Consider the following 22,983-nt stretch of genomic DNA (forward strand, 5'->3'; position numbering starts at 1 on the left):
ATCATATGGGTCCTCCAAGTACAGTTCCCACTGAATAAATATTGCTTTTGCACCATTGTAAAATCAAAAAATTACAAATGGACTTTAATAAGTTGGGGACCATCTGTATGAAGGTTTTTCAAGATGGCATTGGGAAAACAGAGAATTTTTGTCAGGTATTTACCCTTTCCATGATGGATTTGTTAGAAAAAAATCAACATTCTAAAGAAACCCAAATTTGGATTGGGAAACTAATGTAACTGCATGATGAAAACAAAAGAAAGTCTATTAAAATAATTTACTACATTAGAAAATTTTAAGGAGAAAAAATCATAATCGCATTCATAGACGCCTAAAATGCGTTCATAAAATTAAATTCCTTGCATCAAATTTCCACGTTCTTGTTTTCCTCTTCTACTTACAATGGAAAGACAATATCCTCGACAGCTTCAAAGTGGCACGTCACAACAAGAGTCTCTTTGAAATCTGTAAAGTTGATGCGATAAATGTGCGATTCTTCTGTTCCTACAAAAAACTGGTGTCCTTCTCCTCGAAGTGTGATAGAAGTGACGCCACCTTGTAACTGAATTTTCCTGTTAGAAGAAGGAGAAAGGTAAAGTAGAGTCACTCAGCCAGTAAGTACTTATGACCCACCTGAAGACGACAGAGCGTACAAATCAGGAATGTGGTTTGGGACATGCCCTCAAGGAAATGACATAGTTGGAAAGGCAGGAGTTACAGTTGTGTACCCATGGTCAACAAAAAGAGAGGTCAGAATAGGTTAAAACAGTCAGGGAGGAAGGCTCTGCACCTGTAGCACAGTGGTTACCACATACACCTAGGGTGGTGGGTTCGAACCTGACCCAGGCCAGCTAAACAACAATGACAACTGCAACAAAAAATAGCCAGGCATTGTGGTGGGCACCTGTAGTCCCAGCCACTTGGGAGGCTGAGGCAAGAGAATCGCTTTTGAGGTTGCTGTGAACTGTGATTCCACAGAACTCTACCCAGGGCGACATAGTAAGACTCTGCCTCAAAACTAAACAAAACAAAACAAGTCAGGGAAGGTTCATCAGCGACATAACAGTCTCAACTCAGGCAGGATGTGGCTAGCAGGGAATATTCCAGGCAGGCATATAGACACAAATGATCATGATAGCTAAACTCTTTATTCGTGTCACTTCTGAAAAACAATGCTAAAATTGAGGGAAAGCATACTTTATGTCAAAGGACGCTATTATAACCCCATTTAAAAGAGTGAAGAGTTGGAAACAAGCTAAATACCCAATGTAATGAAACGGTGAAATGATCTACAGGACATCAACTTCATAGAATATTTGCCTGGCCGTAAAACAATGTTTAAAACATCACATACTATAGGTATATTTTACCATAATACTAAAAAAGATTATGTAGTGATATTGGAAATGTTTATGATGCTTGCATTAAGTAAAAAAATCAGAGTGCACAATTTCCTATATAAAATAAGTACAATTATTTCAAAATATATATGAATAACAAAGACAAGAAGAAAGGAGCAAAATGTTAATAGTGGTAACCTTTAGGGGTTGTTTTCCCTTCTTCCACAATTCAGATTTCTCTTTCCTCCCCTACAATGAATATAAACTTCATTTTTGTCTTCAAAAAAGTATAAATGAATGAGTCCCTAGAAACTCAACTTTGCCCTGCAATTAATTTAGTTTGAACAATAAGAACTCAGTGGAGGTTCTTGTGCAAAGAGCCAGCATGGGAAAGACAGCGTTTCACAGAGATGTGTTTGTTCATGGGACACAGAACAGTTATTGAAGAAAAGAAGGCCACAAGTCACATCCCAGCCCCCGCACTAACTAGACGTCTGCGACTCTGGACAAGCTGTCAGAAAGCTTTGGCTTCAGTTTTTTCAACCACACGATAATTCCTCCTTCACAGGGTTGTGGTGAAGATTAGAGAGGATGGAAGTAATTCACGTACACTAGCCCATAAAGGGCAACCAAGAAACACTGGCTGTTGGCATCTGGGGTCTCTAGAAGACAAGGTGAAGTCCAGGGATAAAGAGAGAGGCCAGGGATCTCATCCCTGAGCAGGCTTCTTTGATCATAGGGCTTCCATTTCTAGTGTCCACAACTTCCCGTGTGAGCTGCTTTATCAATCCGCTATAATCGAAGGAGGCAGAAACTCCTGTATCCAATAAAGTGTAAGCAGTCACACAGGGTTATTCTGGAAACAGTGGTAGCATAAACCTCGTAATAATTGCTTTGAGTCCATCTTCTTTTTTTTTTTTTTTTTTTGAGACAGAGTCTCATTATGTCACCCTAGTAGAGTGTTGTGGTGTCACAGCTCACAGCAACCTCAAACACCTGGGCTTAAGCAATTCTCTTGCCTCAGCCTCCCAAGTAGCTGGGACTACAGGCGCCTGCCATAATGTCTGGCTATTTTCTTGTTGTAGTTGTCATTGTTGTTTGGCAGGCCTGGGCCATCCAAACCCACCAGCCCAGGTTTATGTGGCCGGGGCCCTAGCTGCTAAGCTATAGGCTCCAAGCCTCCATCTTCATCACAATGGAAACATTTGCACATTAAAAACAAGGGGTTCAAAAATTAGGGGGTACTACATTCACTTTATGTATCCAGAGATACATTCACTTTCCTGCTTTTTGCTATCTTGGTTAAGTTTCTATCATTCCTCCTCTCCATCCCACCTATATTAGGATTCAGATTGGATTGTAAATTAAAAGAGGAGCTTATCTCTCTCTCTCCAGAAATCCGAGTCCACAAGTTTATAAAGGTCTGTTCCATGAGGCTGTCTATGTACTGGGCTCCTTATGAAATGTTGCTCCCAGAATTCTCTAGGGCTGTGGCTTTCAAAGTTAAGTATGTATAAGAATACTTTCTAAGAGTCGGATACAGTGGCTCACACCTGTAATCCCAGCACTTTGGAAAGCCAAGGAATGAGGATCACTTGAGGTCAGGAATTCAAGACCAGCCTAGGCAACAGAGTGAGACTCCCATCTCTACGGAAAATTAAAAAGTTAACTGGATGTGTTGGTGTGCACCTGTAATCCCAGCTACTTGGGAGGCCGAGGCCAGAGGATCACTTGAGCCCAGGAGTTTGAGGTTGCTGTGAGCTATGATGATGTTACTGCACTCTGACCTGGGCAACAGAGCAAGAATCTGTCTTTAAAAAAAAAAAAAAAAATAGCCCATTTAAAAAAAAAAAAAAAACAGATAAAAATATAAATAGGCGTCTCACAATAACCAAATGGAGCAAATGGCTAATCAGCATGAAATATGGGTCAACCAAGAAATGAAAAACAAAACCTACAATGAGATGCTATTTAAAAAGAAAAAGAAATGAACAATTCAGAAGCTTCCAACATTCTTAGTCACCTTCCTCTCTTACTCCCTTTCTTACAAATACAAAACTAGTCCAGAAATATTCTCAGTAAGACCTATCTAGACCACTGAATTTAAAATTGTAACCTGTCTCCTGTACTTCTTCAAACTCTAATTTGAACCCCTTACTCTATATCCTACTCCATCTTTCCCCAGCGTACCTATAAATTACCCTTTAATACTAAGTACTTTCCTTGATTATTTCATTGGGTATTGTCTTTTCTCTCCTTTTAGAAGTATGGCATATCCCAAGCATCTATAATAGCATCTGATACACAGCAAGCAAGTGCTGCATTCTTTGAACGAAGATAACTGAAGCCCATTTCGGCAGTACACATACAACTACCCCTGGCTCCCCAGAGCTAGCAGAGGCCACACAGAGCACCTCTAGGCTGCCCGGCTTTTGTTAAAGCTAAGTTCAAGTTTGGCCTCTACTCCTCTGTGAAGTGTCTTCTGTGATCACTCCATCCCAAGATCATTTCCTTTTCTGATCTTCTCTACAACAGCCATGTCCTACTTTATCTAGACCAGGAAATTTCTGCTTATATTATGTATTGTAGTGACTTTTTGTGTGTGTGTGTGTGTGTGTGTATTTTGTTGTCAAGCCAGATTTTCTTTATTTTATTAATGGCACCAAGCACACTGGTTGGAATGAAGAAGGTGCTCAATAAGTATTTGTCAGTGGCAACGTATAAGGTTTTATATGAGCCATGAGAAGTACAGAGCACAGTATTTGGCACACAGAAATGAGGGCAAATGTTAGCTCTTTGACTTCGAACTTGTATTCGAATTCATTAACTACTATCTCAATGCAGCTCACATAACAGGCACTTATTGCATAATCAATTTTATTGAACAACCCAATTTTGCATAATCAATTTTATTGAACAACCTAATTTTGAATGTTTAAAATTTGAGGTTATTTGTTAGATAAGTTTATAATATCATACTTCTTTTGTCATGGCTTGAAGTGTTAGCTAAGTAAGAACTTACATATTTATTAAATGGGGAGAGTCTGTCTGCGTAATAGCCGACTACTGTGGTTTGATTCAATCTAAGTCTTTGTCTTTTCATTGGCAAAGAAACCACCATCTATGATGATTCCAACCATTCTTTATTTTTTTTTTTTTCATTTAATTGTTTACTGAGCATTTACTGTGTTTCAGGGACCATTTTAGATGCTGGGATACAAAATGAAAACAGGATGAAAATCCCTGCCCCCTTGTGGAGCTTACATTCTAGGGAGAGGTTGGAAGGTGAGGGGAGACACACAACACATGCAAGTAAATTGCACACGTGAGTTACTAAGTTTGTTAGAAGAGCTAGAGAAAAATAATGCTGAGTAAGAGATGATGAGGCATGCAGGGCACTCTAAAAGAATGGTCAGAACAGGTCTCACAGAGAAGGTGACATTATGTTTTAAAACAAGGATCGGATTTGGCAAAACTAAAAATTCTATCAGTATCTGTTCTATATACAAATTCTCTAACTGCACTCACTGGTAGAATGAGTCTCAAAACCAAAAGGGCATAACAACACCTAGCGAGGCCAATACCAGCAGGCATTATAATTCTGCCTCAATCTACCTTTCTAGAATACATAGCTAAGTAAGGCTGATTCTGAGGCAAAGACAGTTACAAGTAATAAAATAATAAATATACAGACTCTTCTATAATGTACACAGCACTACTATGTGACAGGCCATTTTAAGTGCTCAACATACTTTTTTTTTGGTAGAGACAGAGTCTCACTTTATGGCCCTCGGAAGAGTGCCGTGGCGTCACACAGCTCACAGCAACCTCCAACTCCTGGGCTTACGCGATTCTCTTGCCTCAGCCTCCCGAGTAGCTGGGACTACAGGCGCCTGCCACAACGCCCGGCTATTTTTTGGTTGCAGTTCAGCTCGGGCGGGGTTTGAACCCGCCACCCTGGGTATATGGGCCGGCGCCTTACCGACTGAGCCACGGGCGCCGCCCATTAAGTGCTCAATATACTTTAACTTATTTTTTTAAAAAAAGTACTTTATTATAGAAATGATTTGTTAAATGCAAAACTAGTAGGAATAGTATAATGAATCCCCTTATACTCAAACCCAGCTTTAGCAGTTATTAACATCGTGTTAGCTGTGGTTTGCATTGTTTCGTGCACTACCACTTTTCTTTAGAGACAGGGATGGAATATTATAAAGCAACCTCAGATGTGCTATTCAGACTTCAGTAGATACTCTGAGGACACAATGTTTTAAACTATAACCACAACATTACTATCATATCCAATAAAATGAATGATTCCTTTCCATCATCTAATACCTATACCATTAGAAAATTTCCTTATTTGTATAAAAATAAAAACCCCAATTGTTTTACAATTGATTTAATCAGGTTGCACATGAAGTCCACAGTGTTGACATATGGGTCTCAAAACTCTTGAGCTTTTTATAATAGTTTTCTTTTCTTTTTCTCCTTATGGAATCTCCCCTATTCCAGATGCGGTTGATTGTATCCTCTTAGTATCATTTTTCCTGTTCCTTTTTTTTTTTGGAGACAGAGTCTCAAGCTGTTGCCCTGGGTAGAGTGCTATGGCATCACAGCCACAGCAACCTCAAACTCTTGGGCTCAAGTGGCTCTCCTGCCCCAGCCTCCCAAGCAGCTGAGACCACAGGCACCTGCTACAATGCCAGGCCGTCTTGGTGGTTGTTGTTGCAGTTGCTGTTTATAGCTGGCCCTGGCCGGGCTTGAACCCGCCAGCCTTGGTGTATGTGGTTGGTGCCCCTACTCACCGAGCACCCTACCCAAAGGGCGCTGCCTGTTTTTCCTGTTTCTGTGTTCCTCTTCCCTACCAACTCCTGCCAACCATTCATTTTTAATGGGAAGACAAATTCTTTAACCAGATATCACTTTGCCAATATCATTGAGTTGCTGGCTTTAAGCATATCTCCCTCCAGGGGGTCTCTACCCATCCCAGCTCTGTGAGGCCCAGAACTTACTTAATGGGTTTGTATCCAGGGCTTTTGCAGAAGACCAGCAATCCGGCTCCAGAGCCCACCAACAGACCCCCCATCTTCAAGCACTTGATAGCAGACACTCCCTACGGGAAAAACAGTGTTAGGGAAAAGGCCACATGTTTTCATCATTAGGAATCAATACAAGACGGCACACAGCAAGCATGGCCATGCCCTGGCGACGCTGCCCCTGATACACCCTAGGCTGGCCAGGAGGATTCAATGCCAGCAAGGAGCTTGCGTGGCAGGAAGTAGCCCTCCTGGTCCTGCAAGAAGTAAATGTACCTCACCAGCCTTCCACCCTGAAACAACCTGCACATTTTCAATGTATTAAAAATTAACAGGGGGCGGTGCCTGTGGCTCAGTGGGTAGGGTGCTGGCCCCATAAAACGAGGGTGGTGGGTTCGAACCCGGCCCCGGCCAAACTGAAAAAAAAAAAAAAAATTAAAAATTAAAACTTCTCTATCCATTCAAGTGCAGTCAGAGTGGAAGGCATAGGCACCACCTCGGCAACGTTAGTCCCTGAGTTGCCACCGTTTTCACCAGAACATAATTCTCACAAACACCAAGAAACAATATTTAACATCCAAAGGAAACAGAAAAGACTCCTTATTGTTTGGTGACTATATTTTTTGAGCTAAAGTACCTAGTACATAATCCTACCAACAGTGGGAAACATATTCAAAATTCAAAGCAGTCTCCAGAGTTTGAGACTGTACCATGGCTATTTTACAGTATCCATTATGAAGTTCTAACTTTAAAATGTGTATGACCAATATTTAATTTTAAAACATTTGATAATAATACAGCTTATGACTTTCTATGCTTGTGTCTTCCTGACGTTTGACTATTACTAAACAAATATGATGCCCTTTTGAATTACTTTTAACTGAATTTAACCTGTTCTGGCTCAGAATACATTTCACAATTGAGAAAAGAAACTAAAGCTGCAGGATTTGAAGTCATGAGTCAGAATTATATACTCCCCAATTTCACACTTCACCCCAACTCCGGAAGGGCCACAGCAGAACAACAAGAGGAATGCTTGGCCTGTGAGGGGACCACACTGGAGTGAATATTCTTAGCATCTGTTTGGATTTGGGGAAATCAGGGATAAAGAATTCCACAGAGCCTGTCAAGTATATATGTGAGATTTCTAATTAAACTTTTAAAAAACTATAGGCAATGTCATCCAAGTGCACACGTTTTGGAGCCAGTCTGCCTGGATCAAAATCTCAGCTCTACCGTTTACCAGCCAGATGGTATGTGCCTCAGTTTCCTCATCTGTAAAGCAGGGATGAAAATGGTACCTATCTCAGCAGACTGTTGTAAAGATCAAATGCAATAATGCAAGGACAGGGCTTTGCACCATGTCTGACACATTAGCATTTCTTGGGAATGTACTTTTTTTTTTTTTAGTTTTTAATAGACTAATTTTTAGAGTAGTTTTAGGTTCACAGAAAAATTAAACAGATGGTACAGAGATTTCTGAAAAACTGCCTCCCCCACACATGCAGAGCACCTTCCATTATCAATCTCCCCCTCCAAGAGTACTAGTTTATCACCAGCTGCGGATAAACCCCCACGGTAGCATCATTATCACCCAAAGTCCATAGTGTACATTAGGGCCCCCTCTTGGTGGTGTAATTTTTATGGTTTGGACAAATTAATGACATGCATTTAACATTTTAGTATTACACAGAGTAGTTTCCCTGTCCTAAAAGTCCTTTGAGCTTCACCTATTCATTCCTCCTTCCCTACTAACCCATGGCAACCACTGATCTTTTCAATGTGTCTGCGATTTTGCCTTTACCAGAAGGTCATATTGTTGGGATGGATCGTACAATAAATAGCTTTTTCAGACTGGCTTCTTTCACTCAGTACTGTGCATTTAAGTTTCCTTCATGTCTTTTCATGACTTGATAGCTCATTTCTTTTTAGCAGTAAATAATATTCCACTGTCTGGGTGTACTACAGTTCATTTATCCATTTACCTACTCAAGGACATCTTGGTTGGCTTCCAAGTTTTGGTGGTTTTGAACAAAGCTTCTGTAAACGTCTGTGTGCAGGCTTTTGCGTGGACTTAAGTTTTCAGCTCCTTTGGGTAAATACCAAGGAACACCATTGCTGAACTGCATGTGAAGAATATGTTTAGTTTTATAGGAAACCGCCAAACTGTCTTCCAGAGTGGTGATCCTGCTGTGCGTTCCCATCAGCAGTGAGTAATAGTTCCCATTGCTCCACATTCTTGTCAGCATTTGATGTTGTCTGTGCTCTGGAGTCTGGCAACTCTAAAAGATATATAGTGGTGTCATTGTTGTTCTAATTTGCACTTCCCTGATGACATATACGAAATGGAACATCTTTTCTTATGCTTATTTGCCACCCGTGTTTCTTCTTTGGTGAGATGCCTGCTAAGGTTTTTGGTCCTTTTCTATTTTTAGTAGAGACAGGGTCTCACTCTTGCTCAGGCTGGTCTTGAACTCCTGAGCCCAATGGATCCACTTGCCTTGGCCTCCCAGAGCGCTAGGATTACAAGCATGAGCCACCATGCCTGGCTGGGTTTTGGCCCATTTTTAAATTGTGTTTTTTTTGTTGTTGTTGTCGAGTTTTAAGAGTTTTTTGGGGTAACAGTTCTTATTCAGATATAATAACTTTTGCAAATATTTTCTCCCACTGTTTCTTTACTTTTTGTTATCTTAAAAGCGTCTTTTTAGGAGCAGAAATTTTTAATTTTAATGAAGTCCAGCTTAGACTGGATGTGGTGGCTCACGTTGTAATCCTAGCTCTCTGGGAGGCTAACGGGGATAGATTACTTGAGCTCAGAAGTTGAGACCATCCTGAGCCAGAGTGAAAACCCATCTCTACTAAAAACAGAGAAACTAGCCAGGCATTGTGGTGGGTGCCTATAGTCCCAGCTACTAGGAAGGCTGAGGCAAGGGGATTGCTTGAGAACAAGAGTTTGAGGTTACTATCAGCTATGAGGCCATGACATTCTACCCAAGGCAAAAGAGTGAGACTCTGTCTCAAAACAAAAACAAAAACAAATGAAGTCTAATTTACCAATTCTTTCTTACAGATCACACCTTTGTGTTTTTTATTTTTTAAACAGGGCTCTTATTTATTTTCAAAATAGTTGTAATGTGTAGGTACCAAGTAAATTACTTGACTGTGATGCTATTTTATTTTTTATTTTTTATTTTTTTCAGGTAAGGCCCGCTTGCAGGACTCGTTTCTTCCAGCAGAGGGTGCTTTAAGGAGATATACTAACCAACGCAAATGAGATGCAAACGTACCACAGCCGGTATTTTAAAACATTATTATGGGGCGGCGCCTGTGGCTCAAGGAGTAGGGCGCCGGTCCCATATGTCGGAGGTGGCAGGAAGCCCCGGCCAAAAACCTAGCCCCAGCCAAAAACCACAAAAAACAAAACCAAAAACATTATTATGAACTTGTACATATATATATTTTAGGTGTTTCCATACTCCGTAGTCTGTGGGGGGGAGAGGAATACTATAAAGTTGTCAAATTGTCCCATCTTTGGTCATGGGAAACCACTCGAAGTTTTGCTTTTGTCTTTTTTTTTTCATTTTATCCTAATTTCACATAACATATAATTATATTCACAAATATTTCAGTAAGTATACTACAAAATAGATTCTTTTTAAAAATAAGACCAATATTTAGAACAACCAAATAATTTCACAGTAATTTTCCACTCAGGGCCGAGACTTTTCCAGGGAAATCCATACCTGATAACCAAATTAGAAAGGTTGAAAAGGTCCAGTCATTTTGTCTCAGTGTGGGGCCATCTAAAGGGTGGTTCTTTTTTTTTTTTATTAAGTCATATATGCATAGATCATGAATACATTTATGCCTTTGTGGAATTCAATGTGTTGATTATTTGTACAAATTAGAGTGCTTACATCCTACTAATTAACATAACTTTCACCTCATTTACTTAATCAGTGTTAAGACATTTGTGTTCAAAACTCGATAGATTTGACTTGTACCCTTGCAATATGCTCCATAGGTGCGGTCCCACCATTAACCCTCCCTCTATTGAACCACCTCCCTCCCTTCCCATCCTTCTCCCCTTCCCTCCTTCATCATGGGCAATAGATGTGATTCATCTCTTATATGAAAGTGTGAGTAATTATAAATTGTTTTTATAGTAGTACTGAGTACACTGGATATTTTTTTTCCATTCCTGAGATACTTTACTAAGAAGAATATTTTCCAGCTCCAGCTATGTAAACATAAAAGAGGTAAAGTCTCCATCTTTTTTAATGCTGCATAGTATTCCATGGTATACATATACCATAATTTATTAATCCATTCATGGGTCGATGGGCACTGGGGCTTCTTCCAGGACTTGGCAATTATGAATTGAGCTGCAATGAACAAGCTGGTGCAAATATCTTTGTTGCCAAGTGATTTTTGGTCTTTTGGATATACACCTAGTAGAGGAATTGCAGGATCAAATGGCAGGTCTACATTTAGATACCCGAGTGTTCTCCAAACTTCCTTCCAAAAGGAATGTATAAGCTTGCATTCCCACCAGCAGTGCAGAAGCATTCCCTTTTCTCCACATCCACGCCAACATCTGTAGTTTGGGGATTTTGTGATGTGAGCTACTCTTAGGAGTTAGATGATATTTCAAAGTAGTTTTGGTTTACCTTTCTCTGATGATTAAAGATGATGAGTATTTTTTCATGTGTCTGTAGACCGCATGCCTATCTTCTTCAGAGAAGCTTCTGTTCATGTCTCTTGCCCACAGTGAAATGGGGTCACTTGTTCTTTTCTTATTAATAAGTTTGAGTTCTCTGTAGATTCTGGTTATTAGACCTTTGTTGGAAATATAACCTACAAAAATCCTCTCTCATTCTGAGGGCTGTCTATTTGCTTTACTTAGTGTATTCTTGGCAGTGCAGAAGATGTTTAGCTTGATCAGATCCCAGTAATGTATTTTTGATGCTGCTTCAATTGCCCGGGGTGGGGGAGTCCTCCTCATAAAATATTCTCCCAGGCCAAGTTTTCCAAGTATTTCCCCTGCACTCTCTGCAAGAAATTTTATAGTTTCATGTCTTAAGTTTAAGTCCTTTAACCAGTGAGAGTCAATTTTTGTTAGAGAAGAAAGGCATAGGTCCAATTTCAGTCTTCTATAAGTTGCCAGCCAATTCACCCAGCACCATTTGTTAAATAGGGAATCTTTCCCCTAATTTACATGTTTGATAGGCTTATCAAAGATCAAATGATGATAAGTGTCTGGGTTCATCTCTTGGTTTTCAATTCTGTTCCATACATCTACCTCTCTATTTTTGTGCCAGTACCATGTTGTTTTGATCACTATAGATTTATAGTATAGTTTGAAGTCTGGAAGCACAATACCTCCTGATTTGTTTTTATTTCTGATCAACATTATTAAAATGTCTATACTTCCCAAAGTAATCTACAGGTTTAATGCAATCCCTATTAAAGTACCTCTGTCATACTTTAAACATCTGGAAAAATTAGTACTTTGTTTTATATGGAAACAGAAAGAACCTCAAATAGCCAAGACATTACTCAGAAATAAAAACAAATCAGGAGGTATCACGGTTCCAGACTTCACACTTTTGTTATTGTATCTAAAAGGTTATCACCAAACCTTAAGTCATAAGATTTTCTCCTATATTATCTTCTAGGAGTTTTTTTTTTTTTTTTTTTTTTTTGAGACAGAGTCTCACTATGTTGCCCTCAGTAGAGTACCACAGTGTCACAGCTCATAGCAACCTCAAACTCTTGGGCTTAAGTGATTCTCTTGCCTCAGCCTCCCAAGTAGCTGGGGCTACAGGTGCCCACCACAATGCCTGACAATTTTTTTTTTGCAGTTGCTATTGTTGTTTAGCAGGGCCCAGCCTGGGCTCGAACCTGCCAGCCTTGGTGTATATGACCGGCACTCTACTCACTGAGCTACGGGCACCAAGCTTGATAGGTCAACTTTAAACCATTACAATTCTTTATCATTTTAACCATAGAGCATCTTCTGGGAGTTTTATAGTTTGTGTTTTACATTTAGACTGGTGATCCAGTTTGAGTTAATTTTTTTGAAAGTAGAAGATATGGGTCCAGATTCAATTATTTTGCATATGAATGTCCAATTGTTTCAGCACCATTTATTAAAAAGACTATTTTCCATTGGATTGCCTTTACTCCTTTATTAAAGATGAGTTGACTATAATTATGTGGGTCTATCTGGGCTCTTTATTCTGTTCTATTGACCTCTTTGTTTATTCTTTCACCAGCACAATGCTGTTTTAATTTCTTTGGCTTTATGATAAGCCTTGAAGTCAGGAAGTGTTGCTTCTCCAAGTTTATCCTTCTTTAATTTTGCATTGTCTATTCTGGGTCTTTTTCTTCAATTTGTGTTGCCTATTCTGAATCCTGTCCCTCTCCTTAGTTCATCAAGTTCTACAAAATAACTTGCTGAGATTTCAATGTGGATTCATTAAATTGGAAAGAAATGACCCCTTGACATTGAGTCTTCCTATGTATGAACAGGAAACATCTCTCCATTTATTTAGTTCTTCTTTGATTTCTTTCATCAGAGTTTTGTGGTTTTCTTTATACAGATCTTGCACAAAATGTTCTTTATTATTATTAATTATCATCATCATCTTCTTCTTCAATTTAGTGACATTCGCTTGATAGGTCAAGTTTAAACCCATTCCAATTCCTTATCATTTTAACTGTAGAGCAAATATTTAAGTAGATTTCCGAAATGGGTAACTGCTCAAGATCACTAGATATTCAAACCAGATGTCTCCAGTGGAACTTCCTATACCTTCATCCTACAAGCATTCTTTTCTTTCCCCCCATGTAAAAGTTGTCTTGAAACCATTGCCCATTTACCACCAGACCTGAATGGGTAGCAATTAAGGCCTCCGTAGGAGACTGAAGTGTCAAAAGTGTGAGACACACTAAGACAGCCAGCATCTTTGCTGGAGAAGCACCTAGTCCCCCAATACTGAGAAGGTAAAGAGTATCCAGAGCAGTAATTTTATTTTATTTTATGAATCTCACTTTGTCGCCCTTAATAGAGTGCCATGGTGTCATAGCTCACAGCAACCTCGAACTCCAGGGCTCAAGTGATCCTCTTGCCTCCGTTTTTCATTTTTAGTAGGGATGGAGTCTAGCTCTTGTTCAGGCTGGTCTCGAACTTGTAAACTCAAGCGACCCACCTGCCTCGGCCTCCCAGAGTGCTAGGACTACAATCATGAGCCACTGCGCCTGGCCAGAGCAGTAATATTGTTTTGTTTGTTTGTTTTTTGTCGAGACAGAGTTCTACCCTATGCCCTGAGCAGAGTGCAATGGCGTTGTAGTTCACTGCAACCTCAGACTTGGGCTGTGGGCATCCTGCTGCCTCAGCCTCCAAAGCCACTGGGGTTACAGGCACTCACCATAGCACCCAGCTGGGTTTTTCCATTTTTTTCATGAGTCAGGGTCTCCCTCTTGCTCAGACAAGCCTTTAAATCCTGAGGTCAAGCAATCCTCCTGCATCAGCCTCCCACAGTGCTGGGATTACAGGCATGAGCCATTGCACCTGGCCAGAACAGTGATTTTTCAGTAGTGTTCTACTGCGCCCTTTGGAAGCATCTCGGGGTTGGGAACGGGCAGGGCTATAAGCCCTGCTTACTTTTAACCGGATCCAATTTGCTTTTATCTGTTTAATATATTGGAATTCCTCTCCTAAAAATGATTTGAAAAACTACACATGAAAAGCTACACATCAATCTCCCGTGGAATTATCTCTGAACTCTTCTCTACCTCTAGTATAGCTTTCCCCCTCTTTTTATAGATGTCTTTAAAAGTTTGAATATTAAATGATTACATGATTAAGAAAACTCTGACATTTCCCCAGGAACACAGTGCAACATTTCAAAGTTTCGTGAGAATATCTGCTGAGTGGAAAAGTATCTAAGCTTAGTTAGAACCATCTGTTCTGTTATCAGAAATGAGATCGGCAGGTGCAGAACCTCGCACAAGCTTTCAAATTCAAAGTTTAGTAGAAACAGCCCTGGTGACTTTCTAGGGTGCTGGAAATAGCAGCACTTACTATACAGAATTCTCCTTTGAGGGTAGGCTTTTTAGTTTGGTTGAAGTACCAAAGTCTCTCACTGGTCTATGAACCAGAATTGTTAGGAATTCTGTAAATATAAACAATTGGCTATTGCTATATCTTACTCATGACTTATAATGCCAGTTGAGGCTGAAATCTAAGATCTAGGTATCAGAAATGAAAAAAATTATATACCGTATATAGTCTTATAAATCAAAGAGCAGACTTCTCTTCCCTATGGCAACTGGGCTGGAATCAATGTGGTTTCAAATCACAAAGCAACAGGCCCTAGGCTTTGAAGTGGTGAAAGGAAGTGTGGTTCTGATTCCCTAATTTAGGACGTCTAGAAATGTCTTTGCCCTGAATGAAAACCAGAGATGAGAGCTGCAGAACTAGCCGGTGCACCTTCCAGACTTAGGTGTGGTCTGGGGTCCATCACTGACTTTTTCCTTCCCCCTACACTTGTTCTTCATTAAAGTCTGTGCTGCCAGTGGAGGGAGGATAACAGACAGGCAGTGCAGATCTTGATGGTCTCAACTCACCAAACTGAATTTTTCCTTCACAGGCCCAGTGTCTGCGAGCAGTTTTGTCCTGGGGTTCATTTTTAGAATATCTCCAGTTGTGGTGCCAAGGTAGAAAAAGCTATCATCGTCGGCCATCTGGGAGAGAAGGAAAGAGAAATCTGAAGATCTGGGTTTCCTTGGGGATGTTCGTGAGCCCCTGTTCAGGAATGGGAAGAGCTTTCTCTGAAACACCATGAAGACTTACAAAGATGCTTGTGGCTGCTTCTGTTTCCCCAAACTGCAAGGCGGGTCATTACAGCTCTGGGAGGCCACACAGAACTGGAGGCACCGAGCCTGTCCACGCCACCTGAGGTCTGTTTAGGTCTGGTGCTCACAAGCATACTTTGCCGATTCTGACTCCTGAGACACTTCCAAAGGGGTCCTCAGATGAAGGTGTGCTCCTCCAAAGAGGATATGTGCTCCCTTTATCTCACATTACACTAAATGAGAGGAATACGTCAATGGAGGATGGAGTTACGTAGATGGAGTATCCTTGATCTGAAAACCCAAAATCTGAAATGCTTGGAAATCTGAAACTTCTTGTGTGCCAATGTGACACTCCAAGAAAATGCTGAGCATTTTCAGATTTCAGATTTTTGGATTAGAAATGCCAAACTGGTAAGTAGAATGCAAATATTCCAAAATCTGAAAAAAATCAAAATTCAAAACATTTCTGGTCCCAAGCACTTTGGATAAGGGATACTCAGCTTGAATGTATGAATGCATGAATCCGCATGAAATATGCATATAGTTCTTTTTCAGCAGAGAAACAAAACACAATTTATTTGAAATGAAGCATTGGCTTTCTCAGAGAGATTGGGAAAGTGTCCCCCTCGAGAGTGAGAGGACACACCATACAAAAGTGCACTAATATTAAGTAAAAAAAAAAAAAACAAAAAAAACGCATATTTTAATAACTTCTCTTTATGGAAGAAACTCCACTTCAACGATGAGTTTCATTGTGAGAAACTTTATTTCCTGTGGCAGAAATAATATCAGTGGCATTAGGACGTGCTGTGGGCTCTGAGTGCCACCTGGCTACACTGCTTTACTCCAGGTGAGGCAGGCATTGGTGTCTGATGACAATCCAGATCCCAGCAAACAAGACCTACCTGCTGTGTCTAGGCAGCACCTCCCTGACTCCTAAGGGAGCTCCAGATGGGAGACTCTCCCTCACCTGGGCTTCCTCAATCCATCTGCCATACGCCCATGCCTCACCTTCCTATCTCCAGCCCAGTGTATGCACACACATACACACATGCCCCCCGGTCAGTATTATTAACAGGAACACATTTCATAGTTACTTAATGTAATACTTACTCCAACACTCATGACTATTCTTTTCATCTGTCCTGTTTGGCATTCAGTTGGCCGGATTTTTCTGTTTGGAAGATCCAGTTCCCATACTCGAATTGTCCCACTACCAAAAAAAAAAAATCATAATCAGGGCTGGGTGCAGTTGCTCACATCTGTAATCCCAGCACTTTGGGCAGGAGAAATGAGACTAAGCAACTAAAAGTTAAACAAAGTTAGCGACTAACATAGGACTTGACATGTGGTTTGCATATAATCATTGTATGTTGAATTAATCTGAATTCCTAATTGTATAAAAATGTCAAGGTCAACCTCATAGGTGAAGGCTTCAGCTAATATCTTAGGCTGAAAAGATTAAAAGTACATCAAGTTTGGTTCTTCCTCTTGTTTTTTAGCTCTTAGAATTACACACAATAAATATACACACATATTTATATATATAATATGTTTTTTTTTTGAGACAGAATTTCACTATGTCCCCCTGGGTCCATGGTTCTCAACCTGTGGGTCGCGACCCCATTGTAACAATGAAAATACATCGCGGCATTAAGAAGGTTGAGAACCACTGCCCTGGGTAGAGTGCTGTGGCATCATAGTTCACAGAAACCTCAAACTCTTGGGTTTAAGCAAGTCTCTTGCCTCAGCCTCCTAAGTAGCTGGGACTACAGGTACCCACCACAACGCCTGGCTATTTTTGTTGTTGTTGTAGTTGTCATTGTTGTTTGGCAGGCCTGGGCCAGGTTTGAACCACCAGCCCTGGTGTATGTGGCTGGCGCCGTAGCCACTGAGTGCAGGTGCCAAACCATATTTATTTATTTATTTATTTATTTTTTCTAGAGACAATGTGTCGCTCTGTTGCCCTGGGTAGAGTGCCCAGCAGAGTCATCATAGATCACTGCAACATTAAACTCCTGGGCTCTACCAATCCTCCTGCCTCAGCCTCCCATGCTGGGTCTACAGGCATGTGCCATAACGCCTGGCTAATTTTTTCTATTTTTAGTAGAGATGGGGTCTCACTCTTGCTCAGGCTGGTCTTGAACTCTTGAGCTGGAGGGATCCTCCTGCCTCAGCCTCCCAGAAGTTTAGGATTACAGGTGTGAGCCATAAGCCCAGCTCAATAAATATTTTGAATGTACATCCCAAATTAAAAAAAAAAAGCTATCCCATGATTTTCCTGGTAGATATCATTTAGATGCGGAAATGCTGGAATTTGTAGGACATCTCATGGGGACAAAATAATGGAATAATAACTTTCTCAGTTATTAGTGAGTGTCACATGAAATTGAAGCAGCCTTAGTCTATGAGTTATCCTAAAAATCTTTTTGGCGAAAAATTCAAGTTTTGATTGTCTCCCAGGAAATGTAGTCCATGGGCTTTAGAATGGACCAATGCCCTTAAGCAACTAGGGGGTTGGGGAGAAAGAGCCCCGTAAATGAAAGTCTTGGTCAAACTGCTCTGCAAACCTGAAGAGAGCTGAAGAGTGTCACTGTCACCAGCAGCCCGGGCAGATAGAGTAGGACGTGGTCAGCTGTCTTACTGTAGGAGAGTGTTGTTCTACTAAAATTGCTTGGTGCGGGCTGGCTTTCCTGATGGCCAGTTAGTTCTATGGCCTCTGAATGAATGAATACACTCAGAGTTAGCCATGGAACAAATGCACGCTGCATGTTACAAGGTGGGGACAGGAAACAACTCAGATGTAGAGGAGCACAAATTCCCTCGTGTGGCTGGAAGAGGAACTAACCATGTGGACTTTCCACAGGTGGGCGGCCTCAGATGGATCGGAAAGAACGGTTCCACCCAACATATACTTAAATCCTACATTTTCAGATTTCTTACCTTTCAACTGGTGTATGACATTAAAAAAAGACACAAAAGATGCTGTTATATACATGTTTAACCTTTCCTCCAAACTCCAAACAGAGCTCTGTGAATTGATGTATTTATTCTCTTAGACAGATGCTGGCCTCTGTTGACACATTCAGCTGGGTTACCATTAGCCGGTTAAAGCAGAGCCTACAAGAAATTGCCTTCTATGGCTAATAGTCTAAACATCTGAAACTCCCTGGCACAGTTAATTTGCAAACTATCATTTCATGAGACCAAAATCAAGAGTGGGTGGTAAGAAACATTAACCAAGAAGTAAATCTCCAATTGTGTAAATTACTTCGTGAGCATTGATCTAAGATAATGTGTTACCAGCAAGAACTTGAGATGAGTTTAGCAAGTAAGCAGAATCTTTTCAGTGGTAATGACAGAATTTTCAAATAACCGAATTTAATATATTACTTTCAGCAAAAATAACTTTTAATAATAACTACAACCATGAAAATTATGATGAAAGGTACCTATCCAAGAATAAAGGCGTGCTCCTCCAGATTGGAATGGCCATGTTTTCTGTTCAAGAAAATATAGTGAGTTATGAGTTCTGAGAACCATGACGACAGACACATACTTGCCAGCAGTCACAAACATCTCATCTCGGCACTTTGAGAAGACCACCGAGGTGGCATTCCCGACACTGAGGCCGGCTGCAGGGCTGCCGCAGATGGCATCTCTCTTTTCTATGCTCCACACCACTACACTGTGGAAACAAGAGGTGCAAAAATAATACAAATCAGGGGGAAGTAGGCTTTCAAAATACAAAACAATTATTTTGGTTGTTCTGGAAAGAAAAGCCAAAACAGGTCTACTTAAAAATTAACAACGAAATGACACTGACCATCCCCCATCCCCCTGGCATCTACTCAATCAATACACTGGATATTAGAAGACAAATGGGTCGCACTCAGTGAGCCCATCAGTAAGACATTTTCAGACACGTAAGACTTTAATGTTTCCCACTCATTTATCTGAAATAAAAATTTTCTCTGGGGAAGTATTCTTGTGTGTGTTTGTTTTTTTTAAGATGCAACAAAGAGGACATCCTAAGGCAGAATTCTCAAACTTGAACATGCATCCAAATCAGAATCAGAATTATTAAAACAGAGACTGCTAGTGTTTCTGATTCAGTACGTGGGATCTGAGAATTTGCTTTTTTTTTTTTTTTTTTGAGACAGAGTCTCCTTTTGTCACTCTCAGTAGAGTGCCATGGAGTCCCAGCTCACAGCAACCTCAAACTCTTGGCCTCAAGCAATTCTCTTGCCTCTGCCTCTCGAGTAGCTGGCACTACAGGCACCTGCCACAACACCTGGCTATTTTTAGAGACAGGGTCTCACTCTTGTTCAGGCTGGTCTCCAACCTGTGAACTCAGGCAATCCACCACCTCGGCCTCCCAGAGTGCTGGGATTACAGGCTTGAGTCAACATGCCTGGCCTGGAATTTGCTTCTCTTAACAAGTCCCTAGTGATGTGGGTGCTGCTGGTCCAGGGACCACCCTTGGAGAAGTGCTACTTCACGGTACTATTTCCTTCTTTCTGGGTACAATCATACAACTTAGTCCTAAACCAAATAGTGTTTTTAGATAATAGTAGTAAAAATGATGGGGAGGAAGTATTATGTTAAACATTTGAATTAAAATGTTCACAAAAAAGGAATGAAAACATTGCAAACTTTGTTAATGTAAAAACATGCTTATCTTTACTTCCTAACTTTACATATAGAATGTATTGTGACAGGTGGTCTAAAACTAAGGTATAACCAAGATCACTAGGAATGGGGAAAAAAGGAGCCATAAATTCTTCTTTTTTCACGGTGGGAAATTGACAAGATACCACCTTAAGTGGAAAAAGTGAGAAACAAAGAACTTAAAACGTTGAAATAATAACTAGATGATGAATCAAAAATCAACTACTGTTAAAACCAAGTGCCTCATATCCAAGAAAAATGCCAACATATGTCCACACAAACCCTTAAGACGTCAGTGTTTGTAACACACTGTTAATAATAGCTTCAAAGTAAAAAAGACCCAAAAGTCTATCAACTGATTCATGGATAAAGAAAATGTGGGCTATACATATAATAAAATATCATTTGACAATAAAAAAATAAAGTACTAATAGATGCCACAAATGGATAAACTTTGAAAACATCCTGCTAAGTGAATAAATCCAGTCCCAAAAGGTGACTTGTATGATTCTGTTTACGTGAAATGTCTACAACAGGCAACTCTATAGAAACAGAAAGTAGATTAGTGGTTGCTAGGCGATGGGAGGGGAGTTACTGCTAATGGGTATGAGTTATTTTGGTGGGGGAAAAAACAAAAAACATTTGTTGAAAATGTTTTAAAATTGATTGTGGTCATGGTTATAAATTCTTTGAATACACTAAAACCATTCTTTTTTTTTTTTTTTTGAGACAGAGTCTCAAGCTGTCACCCTTTGGTAGAGTGCTGTGGCATCACAGCTCACAGCAACCTCAAACCTGTGGGCTCAAGCGATTCTCTTGCCTCAGCCTCCCAAGTAGCTGGGAGGTGCCCACCACAACACTCTGCCATTTTTTTTTTTTTTGGTTGTAGTTGTCATTATCGTTTGGTAGGCCCAGGCTGGATCTGAACCTGCCAGCTCTGGTATATGTGGCCAGCTGGTAGATGGGTAGGTTTTAGGGTATGAGAAATATATCTCAATAAAGCTATACAAAAAAATTCAAGTGCCTCTGGAGAATGGACAGAGGTGAGGGAGATATGTAGCATGGCATCAGAAAACTTATACTTTGGATCCTTTTGCATAATGAGACAACAGAGTTTCTTTATAAACTATGACCAGGCATAGCTTTATTTTTTCAAAACCAGATTTAAATTTTGAAACTAAATAGAAGGCTTTGACATAGAGAGTTGGCCAAATAGATTCCAACACATCTGTATACTGGAATACCATACAGTCATTGAAAAGCATGAGCTATACCATATTTTGCCATGTAAAATGCATTCCTGCGGGTGGCGCCTATGGCTCAAAGGAGTAGGGTGACAGCCCCATATGCTGGAGGTGGCAGGTTCAAACCCAGCCCCGGCCAAAAAAAAAAAAAACTGCAAAAAACTCCCCACAAAATCCATTCCTGTGTATAATACACACCTATGTTTTTTCCCCAAGCTTTCAGGAAAATGCCTCCCTAGAAAGTGGCCAGCTCTTGGGGAGGGCTAATGCTCCTCTGGTAAACGTGCCAATCCCACCACATTCCTGCAGCTGCCCTCCCACAGCCTCCTGCTCTGTGAAGGCCGCTCCTTCCCTCTGTCCTGGAAGCCATTCCCCCCCAGCCACATCGGGTCTGTGGCTGAGATGGCCACATGTGTAGCTGGCAGGGAGGGAGCTTCTGATGCCGCTCAGCCTGTGGACAGCCAGGTGGGTCCCTGGGGCCTGGAGCTCACAGTCCCCTCCACACTGCCAGGCCTCAGGTCTTGGCCCTCTTGGGCCTGCCTCATCAGCCCTGATTGTTGAGCTGGGCGGAGGCCACTCCCAGACCCTCCTGCACCGGAAACTGGTGCAGCTGGTGAGCCCAGGCGGGAGGATACAGTGGCCCAGGGGGCCTGCTGGGCTCCCCAGTTCCCAGCCCACACTACCAATGTATAATGTACACCCTTATATTTCCTTCAAAAATTTGGGAAAAAAGTGCACGTTACACATAGCAAAATATGGTACTTGCATGTATACACGCACAGAAGATATCCTTACTGTCAAGTTAGTGAAAAATCAGGTTGCATTACAACATAAGTAGCATGATAATGCTAATGCGAAGCTTCACAGATTACAGAATGTAAAAAACTATAGAATGTCCACTACAGGGCGGCGCCTGTGGCTCAGTCGGTAAGGCGCCGGCCCCATATACCGAGGGTGGCGGGTTCAAACCCGGCCCCGGCTGAACTGCAACCAAAAAAAATAGCCGGGCGTTGTGGCGGGCGCCTGTAGTCCCAGCTACTCAGGAGGCTGAGGCAAGAGAATCGCTGAAGCCCAGGAGTTGGAGGTTGCTGTGAGCTGTGTGATGCCACGGCACTCTACCGAGGGCCATAAAGTGAGACTCTGTCTCTACAAAAAAAAAAAAAAGAATATCCACTAAGCTTCTCCTCTGTTTCTCTCGGTCGTGTAGAAGATAGCTTGTTGGAGTGGAATGGACACTTCCCACACAGTCAGGGGTGACCCCAACCAGCAGGGCCCCATCCTCAGCAAGACCGTGACTGTTCAGGGGAGGGCACGTTGCGTTATCCTAGGACAGCAAAGTTTGGTTGTCTTTCTTTCTTTTGGCTTCTCAATATTCCCCACATTTGTGCAAGCAAATTTGAGATAGGCTAAAATCAAGCTTAAAATTACAGAAGAGATTTACAGTTTTGCCAGATTAGCGTTGGTTAAGGGGCCATTTTTCTCCCCCAGGGCCTAGCCTGGCAGCAGGTGGGCTGGGGCTGGCACTGGCCTAATGGCCAACTTCCAAGGATCAGTAGGGGTGAGACCCAGGCATCAGTATTTTAAAAATCTTACCACATGATTCCAATGTGCTCTCGAGGCTGAGAAAAACTGCTTTCAGTTGAGCTAAGAATGTTAATAGATTTCTGTACATATTTCTTATTAAAAGTAGTTATATAGTGACGGCCCAGGGAATGCATAAATACTTATGAATGGCTAGTAAAGGAGGAAATCTTGTGGAAATTTCTTTGACTAGCTATATAATAGGAGAACTGTTAATACATAACTGTACATAAATGTAAATTGCCT

At 41.0% G+C, this 22,983-nt stretch overlaps 1 protein-coding gene across 2 annotated transcripts in view; it reads right to left on the reverse strand.

The window, feature by feature from the left end:
- Positions 1-22,983, reverse strand: part of CFAP52 (cilia and flagella associated protein 52) — a 71,485-nt gene that overhangs the window by 35,634 nt on the left and 12,868 nt on the right. For both annotated transcript variants that reach the window (XM_053569191.1, XM_053569192.1), the window contains exons 4-8: positions 18,801-18,929; positions 16,355-16,454; positions 15,014-15,130; positions 6,356-6,456; positions 402-572 (exon numbers count right to left, since the gene is read on the reverse strand). In XM_053569191.1, the coding sequence (XP_053425166.1) occupies positions 402-572; positions 6,356-6,456; positions 15,014-15,130; positions 16,355-16,454; positions 18,801-18,929 (618 nt within the window). The remainder of the gene's footprint in view (positions 1-401; positions 573-6,355; positions 6,457-15,013; positions 15,131-16,354; positions 16,455-18,800; positions 18,930-22,983) is intronic.

This window comes from Nycticebus coucang, chromosome 18 (assembly GCF_027406575.1).
Source record: "Nycticebus coucang isolate mNycCou1 chromosome 18, mNycCou1.pri, whole genome shotgun sequence".
Taxonomy (NCBI): domain Eukaryota; kingdom Metazoa; phylum Chordata; class Mammalia; order Primates; family Lorisidae; genus Nycticebus; species Nycticebus coucang.